Raw genomic sequence first — 12,476 nt, forward strand, 5'->3', positions numbered from 1 at the left:
CACTTGATGGTGTTGACTTCTGGGCCGCGAAGAGTTTTATCGCCTGCTCCCGCAAGGCCTTCGGAGCCGTGGCCCAGCAGTCCGAGCACAACTACGAGTCATGGTCGTGCTAGAGACATCAGAGACCAACGAAGTGGGGGTCGGTAACCGGCATCATGCGTGACAGGCACTGCACGGCTTGAAACCTATCTTCCTTGAAGACATCCCTCTCACACGACCACCTGCAGGCTGCATAGGCGGACTTGGGGACAAGTCTGAGAGCTCCCAAACGGGGGACTGGGTCGCAAGGGGCCTTGGAGCAAAGGGACACAGCTCATTATTTAGTACACAGGCTGGGCGGCTCGGGTGAAGAGGTGTTAGGTAGAATGGGCAGCATGCGCAAAGGTGTTACTCACAGCTAGGGACAAACAACTGTCAGGGGCAAAATCAGTACAGCTGGGCCACTCAAAAAGTGGGCCTCAGTAATGCTGACATCCCTCGATGGCTGCTCGGTTGTGGTGCAGTTAGAATCAGGATTGGACTCTTGCTGTAGGTGTTTGATGCAGGGCATCCGGTACCCCGGGTATTGGTGATGCACAGCTCCAGTTGCTCCTGGTGTCTTCACACTCAGTGCAAAGACAGAACTGAACCTCCAGAGCATGGGTACCTCTTCCTAGTCATCTGCAGTGTTGGTCGGACGGGGAAGCTGCAAGGCAGTGGACCCGACTCTGCTTTTCAGTGCCTGCAGGGGATCCTCTACTCCAAGGGAGACTATAGGTGATCTTTCAAGTGCTGGGAGGCTTCCCAAGGCTGTGGTATGATGTAGAAGATACTTTCAAAATCAAAACAAAAAGGCTGTGGTAAATCTCCATCTTGCAGGACGAATCACTCTGTCGAAACTGTCGAGAGAGTTGCAGGCAGGCAGGGGTTTGCACCAAAAGTTCTCAGTTCTTCTGCAGTTTCGCCAGGCAGTGACTCTTCTTCATCCTTCTTCTCCTGATCCGTTAAATCGGAGTTCTTCAGTTCAGGGGTGGAACTTAAATACTCAATGTAGGGATGTTAAGAGGAGTACCAGGCAGTAGCCAATGGGCTGCCTATCTTTAGGGTGTCTACACTCTCTGTTTGACCACTTCCTGAAGGCTAATTCCATCCAAAACAAGATGGAGGAATTTGAAAAGGTGGTATCCATATCAGTTGGTCCACCTTAGGTGTGGTGCTGGCTTGGTGTGGGCACACCTCCTAATCTTACTAATTTTACCGCCTGTCTTTCCGCCAACAAGTGGAGCTTGGACGGGAGGTGGCATCTCCACAATCCTGAAAGGTCTGGGCCACATAACAAAGGTGGCATGGCCCTTGAAGCTTCCTGCCCTGGAATAACATTCCTGCGTGGAGGAGGTGAAAACACCTCCACCCAGAGCAGGCTTTGTTCCAGGCCTTTGAGAGTGATGGCTCTCACCGCAGCAGGTCACAAACTTGTCCACGGTGGCTGGCTGATCAAGTCCAGTCAGTCGACACACTAGTAGTCAGAGGTTTGCAATGGGGCACCTCTAAGGTGTCCTGTGGGTGCTTTTCTCCATAAATCCACCACTGGCATCAGTGTGGATTTATTAAGATGAGATGTTTGGTACCAAACATCTGGGGGTACAGTGAAGCCGTCATACAGCTGAGAGTCCAGCCCATGAGTGTCCAGCCCATATATTAGTTATGTCTTCCGTGTGCACTTGTGGTACCTACGAGTGAACTTATATATCACAGGAACACATCCACTCATGCAAATATGCCCACACATGAGTAAAGTGCACCCTGCATTGGGGCTGTCAGGCCTGCTGTAGGGATGACTTACCTATACCACATGCAGTGCTTTGCAGGCATGGCACACAGGGATGTGGGTCATGTCGACTCTTCTTTTTTCTCTGCACCAAGACACGCAGGCTGAAATGGCAGTGTGCACGAGCTTGGTGAGGCGACCTAAAGGTGACACAGATCATGCAACAGCCCTTAGGGACCATCTTTAAACCCAAGGCCCTAGGTACCCAGGCTACCATTTACCAGGGGCTTACATCAAGGCTAAAGTGGTGCCAATTGTGGAACAATAGTATAGTTTAGGGAAAGAACACTGACACTGGGGACCTGGTTAGCAGGAAATCAGAAGAGGATGATGCAGCAAGATACACAGCAACTTTCACAATATTCATGATGTCCTAAGGATGGTGCTGTTATAGAGGATCCAGAAAGTTAAACTCAGTGATGGAAGGACATGAGGAAGGAAGCTGCTTACTGCCTGGTCACAAATCTAGTCTGCACAGCCATTTCTTATGTGTTTCCGCTGACAGGAAACGTAAGTCAATGAACAGAAGGGATAAGGATAAGTCTGGCTGCTCGGACAACAATCCAAAGAACCTTGCACTATCTCTCCCATTCTCTACCTTTTTCTTGTTTTACCTTGAAAGTGCAACTGCCTAAACCTTTTTCAAATGTTTGGCTAGAAGCACCAAATGATCCCACTGGTGGTAGCTTGCATGTGCCTCCAGGCAAAGTCAATCTCTACCTTGTAATTAAAAAGTACCCAAACTGCTCTTTTTCTATCTTAGGGAAAATTTCTTTGTTGGGCTATGGATGACTGACTGGTCAGCACAAGTGAGGACACTGGTTTACTTCATGACAGGAACTGAAACGGGATAGATGCCTGTGTCCACAATCCTTTACAGCACGGCTGGCACTACCCTGGAGCATGGTACCAGTACGAATTCTCCTTCTAGAAGCTCACTTGTTTGTTTGACCCACTTCTAAGAAGAGTTCTGCTGATTTTTGTATCCTAGAGTCCTTCCAACATCATGCCTGCGATAAGAACTCTGTTTGTCAGTTAACATGTTTGATTGCTGGAATTCACATGTAGCTCCAGTCCAAACCATATTTCACTGTGCCAGTTTCATACAAAGCCAGCAAAGTAGGCATTGCTCAGAAAATGCTATCTATCCAGAACTCATTAAACTACTTGTTTCAGTTCTACCAAATTTGTACCTGGAGAGCTTTGTACTACGAGCCTCCAAAAATATACTTCATGAAAATGAGGAATTAAATTGTTTAAAAACCTGCAGCATTATGTGCAAAGTCTCCAGGAACTAGCACCACCATGTGGAAAATTACAACTCAAAGGCATATGCATTGTACATGTTCACTTAGTATACATCTTTTTGAACAGTACTCACCGCAGTCTATGGTGCCCTTTGTCCTTGTAAGGAACTATGTCTAGAACTGTGTTGTCCCAAGTTCTGGCAATGTGTTCCAGGGTCTGTAAAAGGCAGAAAAACACTGATTAAGAGGCAAGGTCAGTGTTTGGCAACCATGCATTGAGCAAGCATTCAATTTGTAGTGCTGCATATTGTTTCAAGGAGCGCAAAGACCCTTCATTAAAGCATAAATGTTCGTGTAGCTCAAGGTACAATGAAAGAGAAGACAGAGATTGTGAAACATCGTTGTCAAATGGGAAAAGAGCTTACAAGAAGTAGTCACTCTTGTGCATGGTTAGTCAGTGCCAAAAAGCAGCATAGTTTCAGGGGTGGGAGACAGGGCCAAGATGCAGATGCAAAAGGGACACAAAAAACAGAAAAGCAATACAAAAATTATCATTCTGCACAAAATGCCCCAAAGGGAGATCAAACAGTAACATTCACCCAAGTCTAACCCGCTCTGCCTCGTTACTTTCTCCACAGATCTGAAAATGAAATCTTTAGAAAGGCGCAAGGATTCCAAACATGGCAGCCCAATGTGTGGTTACTGAAGAGGTGTTACTCTCACTGAGATCTGTGTGGTTGTTGATTTCAAACATTGTTAATAATCCAATCCTAGTAAGAATGTATATTTGTAACTAAATCTAAAAATTAACTATATCCTTTTACACAACCATGCCTTCACTTTCCAGCAGAACACAAACATACAAGGTTCAGAACAATGTACCATCAGTGAACTGCTCAACATTGCAAAGACGTCCTATCTTTTACGTGGCCAGAGAGGAAATGATGTGGCCAAATGTCATCCGTAACAGGATATCCACTCCTTAACAAGCTTCCAGGGGCCGGTATATTGCTTGATTAACTAACAGGTACCTGCTCAATACCAAGCTCCTTGGTGGCTGCAGATGAGATTTCATTGATTTTGTCATAGTGCTGTTCCAAGCCCAGCTCCACAATCTTCTCAAGTGTGAAGTCAGCTGCTGTCTGGTCAAATGTCTTCTGTATCTCATTCTTCACCTGGGCCCAGTGTCTACGAAAAAATCAGCCACAAAGTAAGAAATGGGGAAAAACGCGTAATGATGATGCAGATAACGATCAGATGTGCTACTAATTGCAAACTATGGCCCTGATTACTTGTAAAGGGCTAATTTCAATTCCTGTGCAAACAAGAGTTAATGATCACACCTCACAGTTTCTCCTGATTGATTCCAGCAGGTCAAAATTGTTCAAATTTCTGGGGAAAATGCTTATCAAAAAAGCAAACCATGCAAAATGCCGAGCATTAAGTACAAGTCTGAATGTTAAGCCTCATTTCTGGGTTAAAAACTCGGAATAGGAGGTATTTACCACAACTTGTAAATACCTCATTCCCGGTAAAGATATTTACTGGGCCATCCAAAGTGTGGAATGTAATCTGTTATAACTCTATATTTGCTATCGCACACAATGGGTGGATCTAACATTGTGAAATCTGATTCTACCCTTGAACTATGGAAATAGTGTTGTTGCCTCTTCCTTGAGTTTACTTTAAAACACTTCTGATGAGAAAGAAGTTGGTGACAATCTCTTATGGCCTTCTAGAGCTCTGCTACCTAAGCTTTGGTCAGAGTTATTTCAAGTTCAAATGTACTTGTTAACTTTCCTTTTTCTGCTTTTTCTCCACAAACGAAATATATTTTATCTACAGCCTCAATAAGTATCCAGTCCCCACTCCCATCCCGGATAAAGATTTGCTCTTGATCTGAGTACATTTCAGTATCTAAAACGCAAAATACTCATGAACATGTACATATGCAGCAGTTTGGTAACTCCTTATGGCATTCCTGCCTTGAAATACCCAATCGGCCCCAGGCACTGGGCACTGGCTTAGTCATATGTGCACGTTTGTGTGATTAACAGTGTCTATTCGTGGTTTGAGTATTTCAACTGTGAATTTACACTCCAAAAATGTGCCGTTTGCGCTCCCGAGTTAAACATCGGTGGGCAAATGGGTTTAAAAACTAGATGTTTGATGTTCAGATAGACATTTTAGCCATACATTTTACTAAGCATGACCTGTACAAACTGAGCACCAGAAAGTGTAACAATATGAGAAAACATGAAGGGACTTGGGAGTCATCTTTACAGAGAACATCAATTGCAGAATGTCGTTGAAAGGCTTTATACTATGTTTTAGATTACATGGGTGTACATGCACACAAGGAAAATGCTGCAGGTAAAACAAAAGACTCAAAGAAACATTACAATGTCTACGAAGCTATAAATGCTTTGCTTGCCAGAGCAACTTCTATGAAGATATAAAAGTAGAACAGGATTGATAAAAAGGTTTCAAGCAGTCAGGTTCTTTGTGCCATTTTTCACAGAAAGGGTAGTCTGTCACCATATGGTTTGCAGGAATAACAGATGTCTATAAATGATGAGCATGTCACAATAAACGAAAGCAAGGTGTCACAGTTAGGAAAGAACTGAATAATTCAATTAATTATTTTCACCACAAATGTGCTAGAAATTTTGTAAATTGAGGTTTATGAATTAACTTGTACTAGAAAAATAGAAAAGGGAACTGTCTTTCAACTGACACTACCTTGCATTTGTAAGAAATTGCTACATTTGAGTGATTCTGGAGAAAAAGTGTACTTAGGAAAAATCGTGAATAACATTTCTCTATTAAATGTGCCCTCAAAGTTTTCCTGTTGGATTGACAGAATGTTGAATCCATCCTGGTGAATGCCCTTCATGTAAAACAAATAAAAACCCTGTAGTCCTTTCTCTGCCCCGATCAAATAAGTCACTTGTTTCAGTATTACACGGGGAGACAACCCATGCTCCCCCTTCTGCTATCTCCATTTCTATCCTCTCTTTCTTGGTGATGCAACCCCCCAGAAACATTCTGTCTTTTATCTCCCTTTTCTTCACCTTAGTCAGAGGAAGTCCTGTATGCCTCCTATTACTTCGTCCTTGCCCACCACCTTTTGTCTTGTTTGGATAAGGGGAGACCTACTCACACTACTGTCCTCAGCTCCTCCCAGAGTACTTTGTTTGAGCCAGTGATTTGTTTTAGTGGGAATTGCTACTCTTACAAAATGTCCTGATATTCTTAGCTCCATGCAAAAGAAGAAAACAAGTTACTTACCTGTAACTTTGGTTCCCCAGTATTGGTAACTTTCATAGATTCCCATGTTTTGTATCATTCCCCCGTCGTCAGCCTGGGAGCCTCGGTAAATAGAAAATACCGTAGCAGTATGTACAAAAGAGAAAGAAAGGCCTAGGCCTCATCTCATTTTGTAGCCTAACTACCTCTTTGTGTAAAAGATACCAAAACTTTGCAACAACCAATCAGATTAGCCTCACTCCATAGAACCCTCAGGAGCGAGCCTCAGAACCTCAGATTTTCACAGCCGTTGTGTAAAAAAAACATTTCTGCTGAAGGCTGAGCTTTCCCCAGGGAGGAGGGTGGGCGTATGGGAATCTATGAAGTTACCAATACTGGGGAACCAAAGTTACAGGTAAGTAACTTGTTTTCTTGCCCCAGTATTGGAACTTTCATAGATTCCCATGCTTTGTATCAGAGTAGCTAGCAGCACAATATCTCTGTACATTTTGTTACAAGCGTAACCCAACATTTCAGCCTAAGCATACTTATATAAGCATCTATAACTTGTAACAGTACATGTAGAAAACTTATGTGATACAAAATGTGCAATCATAGGAAGGAGGGATAGAAGGGAAAGCTCACCTCTCATTGGAAAAGGTTCCTCAGTACAGCTTGTCCTACTGCCGCTTCGCTCTTCATGAAAGAGTCCAGGCAGTAATGTTTCGTGAAGGTATGGGCGCTGCTCCATGTGGTCGCCCTACAAATGTCCTTTGTAGGGACTCTAGCAAAGAGAGCTGCTGAAGATGAGACAGACCTTGTGGAGTGAGCTTGAACCTGTCTCTCCAATGGTTTTCCTGCCGATTTGTGGCAGTAACCAATCGCGCTTGTAATCCAGCTTGAAATCCCTTGCTTCGAGATAGGCAGTCCTTTCCGGGGTGCACTAAAAACCACAAAAAGCTGGGATGATTTCCTGAAATCCTTTGTACTTTCAAGATAAAATTTGAGACATCTTTGGACATCCAAGGAATGAAGAGAACGTTCCGCTGGCGTCGTAGGACAAGGAAAAAATGATTTCAGAACTACTGGCTCATTCAAATGGAAATCCAAAGGAACCTTCGGGATAAACTTTGGATTGGTTCTTAAAAACATAGAATCCTTCTTGAATTGTAGAAAAGGCTCTAGGATGGAGAGAGCTTGCAACTCTCCTACTCTCCTAGCAGAGGTAAGCGCCAGAAGGAGAGCTAATTTCCATGAGAAGAATTTCAAATCCGCTCTGTGAATAGGCTCGAACGGAGGTCTCATCAGATGAGCCAAAACCAGATTAAGATTCCAGGATGGAGATGGTGGCTGCACTGGTGGAAAGACCCTGAACAGACCTTTCAGGAATTGTTTGATAATACTAGCCGACCAAAGTGATGGACCCGCAGCTGACCTCCTGTACCTTGAAATAGCCGCCAGATGAGCTTTCATGGAAGAATGAGAAAGACCTGATTTAGCCAAAGATAGAATGTAAGGCAGAATTTGATGAGGAGCTGAAGAAAATGGATGGATGTGCTCCCTATGATACCACAGACAGAAACGCTTCCATTTAGCACGATACGTTTTATTCGTACTTGGTGCGCGAGCTTGAGATAAAATGTCTCTACACTCCTGAGGAATATCTAGAGCGTGGAATTCTCTGTGCTCAGGAGCCATGCTTTCAAATGGAGAGAGCTCGGATCTGGACGTAACACCTGTCCCTGGGACATTGTCAAAAGAGATGGGATGGGACAAAGGTGATATGGCTGATCCTGGGCCAGCAGGAGGAGTTCCATGAACCAGAATTGGTGAGGCCACGCCAGTGCTATTAAGATCATCCTGCAAGGTTCCATCTTTATCTTCCTGAGAAGCCGTGGTATTAAGGGAATTGGAGGAAAGGCGTAACAAAATGCGCCTAACCAGGACATCGAAAGAGCATTCCCCAGCGATCCTCGATGGCGATGCCTGCTTGCAAAGAATTGGCATTTCCTGTTTTCTGGGGTTGCGAACAAGTCTATCGTTGGAGTACCCCAACGTTGAAATACCTCCTCCAGAGTGTCTTGATCTATTTCCCACTCGTGACAGGCATATTTCAGACGACTTACGGTGTCTGCTGCTGTGTTGAGAGTGCCTGGTAGGTGCTCCGCCGAGAGTACTACATTGTGGAGAATCGCCCATTCCAATATCTCCTGGGCCTCCTTTGAGAGGAGAAGGGATCTTGTACCTCCCTGCTTGTTTATGTAATGAATGGCCGTTGTGTTGTCTGTCCTGACCAGCACAGTTGTATTTTGAATCCTCGGTTTGAAAGCCTGCAAGGCCAGGCGAATCGCTCTGAGTTCCAAGAGATTTATATGAAGAGCACGTTCTTCTGCCTTCCAGTGATTGCTCACCTAGAGATCCAGCAAGACCGCGCCCCAGCCTTCCAATGAAGCATCTATGGTTAGAACCAGAGGGGATGGAAGCATTCTGAAAGAAAGACCTCAAGACATTTTTCTTGATGGCCCACGAACCTGCTGCTCTTTTCATGGGAGGAGTGATCTTTATCTTGTCCTCGAAAGAGCCTTTCACCTGGCGCCATTGCATGTCTAGTTGTTCTTGTAAGGGGGGCATTCTTAATCTGCAATGCGGAACTAATACCAATACCACTGCAGACACTGTCCTTATCAACTGATCGAACCAGCAGAGATCAGGCAAAGACAAGCACAAAATCTGAATATGGCACTGCTGAATTGTCGCTCCCTGCCAAAACACGCCCTAGAGATCTCATTCTTACTTCAGGACGGGGATTTGGACGCACTGTTCCTTACTGAAACATGGCTAGGGCCTAGCTCAGGCCCAGATATTGTCCAGGCCCTACCTCCGGGCTACCTAATCCAGCATCTTGACCGAACAGGGCATGTAGGTGGTGGGATCGCCATTCTTTATAAGGAGCACTTAGTCTGTCGCTTTTTAGACAGCCCACTGCGGGACTGTGAAAACGCCCATTTTTCGATCACCCTCTCACCCTCAGCCTCCTTCACGGGGCTTTTAGTTTACCGTCCACTAGGATCCTTAGGACAATTTCATAAGACATTGCTGGAAGCTGTTGTGAACCTTGCCAGCTCGGCCTCTAATTTTACTATATTAGGAGATCTGAATCTCCACTTCGATGATCCACATGATACGATAGCCCTGGATCTGACTCAAGATCTAGAGACCTGTGAAATGATCCAAAAAATTCAAAACCCCACACATACAAAGGGACACCTGCTCGATCCCATTTTTTCCAACATTGTCGATCTAACTACTTCGCATCCGATCCCCATCCCATGGTCAGACCACTCCATCATACCCTTCTCCTGGAGCTCTCTTCCAACAGCCCCGGCCAAATCGTTTAGTACCAAACAGATAAGACCTTGGTCCAAACTTAACATAAACGAATGGTCGGAAGCACTAAGGATCTCCTTACCAGCTGCTAATCATGACATAAACCAAGCAAACTTAGAGTTCAACCAGTGGATAGGGAACTCACTGGATGCCATCTTACCTAAGAAACCTGTATCCCAAAAAAGGGGATGCACTAACCATCCTTGGTTTAGTCCAGAGCTCCAGAAACTTAAACAGAGCTGTAAAAAAGAGGAGAGATTATGGAGGAAACATTTTGACCCAGTAATCAAAACCAAATATAGAGCCTCTATCAAAACCTACAAAGCTGCGCTAAAGACCACTAAAATAGCCTTTTATTCAGAGAAAATCTCTGCATCCTCCAACTCTTCAAAAGAAATCTTCACTATTTTCAAAAGTCTGCTAAAACACCCTGATTCCTTTCAGGTCCCTCAATCATCGGTCCTTCGCTGTGAAGAATTGGCACTCTTCTTTCACAATAAAATTCAAAATATTCTTCTGGCCCTCCCACCCATCACTACCCTTGTTCCTTCGCCGCTACCCACACCCCTCTCTCAAGGCTCCATTCCCGAACTCTCTTCCTTTTCCCCCCTCACTAAGGAATTATTTCCCTCCCTTCTTAACTCAATCAAAAGTGTCTCTCCCCTTGATCCCGCCCCAATTAACACCCTGAAGCTAGTACAGCCCATTATGGAAGCACCAGTTATTAACCTGATTAACACCTCAATCGAAACAGGAACAGTCCCAAAGGACTGGAAAATGGCCATGGTCAAACCATTGTTGAAGAAACCTAACTTGGACCCTGGAGACCTATGTAACTACTGTCCCATTTCTCTTCTCCCGGGTATTAGTAAATTGGCAGAAAGACTCATCAACCAGCAACTGTCCTCTTTCCTGGAGGCCTCCAATTTACTCCATCCCTCTCAAACGGGCTTCCGGCAGGGACAAGGGACGGAGACGGTGCTTCTTAAGGTGGTTGAGGAGTCTAGGAGGATCCTGGACACAGGTGGCAATGTGGCCATCATCCTCCTGGACCTCAGCGCCGCCTTCGATACGGTTAGCCACCGTATCCTTCTAGCCCGTCTATACGAAGTCGGAGTCTCGGGAAAAGCTCTTTCCTGGCTGGAATCCTTCCTTTCGGAGAGATATTTCAAAGTATTTGAAGGAGACTGCCACTCCGCGCCACTACCTCTGCAGTGTGGGGTGCCACAGGGCTCCTCCCTTAGCCGCACACTTTTTAATGTGTACATGTCTCCCTTAGCTAAGATAGTAGCCCCCTACGGAATTGAATTGGTCAGCTATGCTGACGACACTCAGCTCGTGGTCTCTCTGAATCAGGCTGAATTATCACACACGAGTCTGAGTGACTGCCTGGAGGAGGTATCAAAGTGGATGAGCCTGTCCCAGCTAAAACTTAACAACCAAAAGACCGAACTGATGTTACTGGGCAGGAATGCATCATTTAACTCCCCCACGCTATGGCCATCTTCTATGGGCGCTAGCCCAACTCCCAAAAGCGTGATCAAGAGCCTAGGTTTTTTGGCTAGACAAAGATCTTACATTTAAAGCACAAGCCAGAAAAACTGCGGCCACCTGCGTCTGCTTGCTCAAATCCACCCGTAAAATCCTCCCTCAACTTCCCGACAGAGCCAAAAAAATCCTGCTCCCAGCCTTGATTTTGTCAAGGCTGGATTACGGGAACGCGCTGTACCTAGGAGCCCCAGTCTCTGTAATTCAGAAATTACAGGTAGTACAAAACTCCGCTGCTAGATTGCTGACAAGCGCCAACCACCGCTCCTCAGCTAAACCAGCGTTGAAATTGCTTCACTGGTTGCCTATACAGGAACGGGTACATTTCAAGGCCCTCTGCATAGCCCACAAAAATCTTCAGTGTAAAGGCCCCCCCATTCTTGCCAATCTGATCAAACCACACAGAACCCCCAGAAACCTCCGTTCCAACGAGCTTAACTTGGCACAAGTCAGCAGAATCAACAAGGCTCGCACGGGTGGTCGCCTCTTCTCCTATAACATCTCAAGGTTGTGGAACTCCATGCCCCTCCCGCTGCGGCAAGAACCCAACCATCTTGTCTTCCGTAAGAAACTAAAAACTTGGCTCTTTCCTACAACATATCTCGTCCCTTCAACCTCCCCCTCTGCAGCTGCAAGCGCTGGGATGCCTCCGGGTAGCCATGCGCTATACAAGAATCATTTCAATTCAATTCAATTCAATGGTATGCAAGATGATATCAATCCTAGAAAGGACTTGTAGAGACGAACTGAAAGGGATCTTCTCCCTTGTAACCGGATTGCTGAGGAGATTAGCTTTTTCTGTCTCTCCTCCGAAGGGAAAGCTTTGCAATTTGTTGTATCCAGAATGGAGCCCAGGAACCTGACCCTCCTGGACGGAGCAATGACTGACTTGTCTTTGTTGAGACATAGACCCAGGTTTTTGAAAAGATGGATGCAATTTTCGACAGCCCTTGACGCTGCGAGACGGAGCCTTGATTAACCAATCGTCTAGGTATGGGAAAACTTCTAGCGATTGTTTCCTTAAGAACGCCGCCACCGGGGCTAATACTTTTGTGAAAATCCGAGGAGCGGATCTGAGCCCGAAGGGCAGGACTCTGAACTGAAAGTGGCTCTTGACTACTGTGAAGCGCAAACATTTTCTGTGAGCTGGGTGGATCGGAATATGGAAACATGCGTCCTGTAGATCCAGCGTTTCCATGTAATCCCCAGGATTTAGAAGACGCAAAACGTCCTGAAGA

General features: G+C 45.4%; 1 protein-coding gene across 2 annotated transcripts in view; it reads right to left on the minus strand.

Moving 5' to 3' along the window:
- Positions 1–12,476, minus strand: part of DNAH2 (dynein axonemal heavy chain 2) — a 3,497,426-nt gene that overhangs the window by 2,533,481 nt on the left and 951,469 nt on the right. For both annotated transcript variants that reach the window (XM_078670326.1, XM_078670327.1), the window contains 2 exons: positions 4,086–4,242; positions 3,189–3,271 (listed from right to left, as the gene is read on the minus strand). In XM_078670326.1, the coding sequence (XP_078526452.1) occupies positions 3,189–3,271; positions 4,086–4,242 (240 nt within the window). The remainder of the gene's footprint in view (positions 1–3,188; positions 3,272–4,085; positions 4,243–12,476) is intronic.

Source organism: Lissotriton helveticus, chromosome 12 (genome assembly GCF_964261635.1).
Source record: "Lissotriton helveticus chromosome 12, aLisHel1.1, whole genome shotgun sequence".
Lineage (NCBI taxonomy): Eukaryota > Metazoa > Chordata > Amphibia > Caudata > Salamandridae > Lissotriton > Lissotriton helveticus.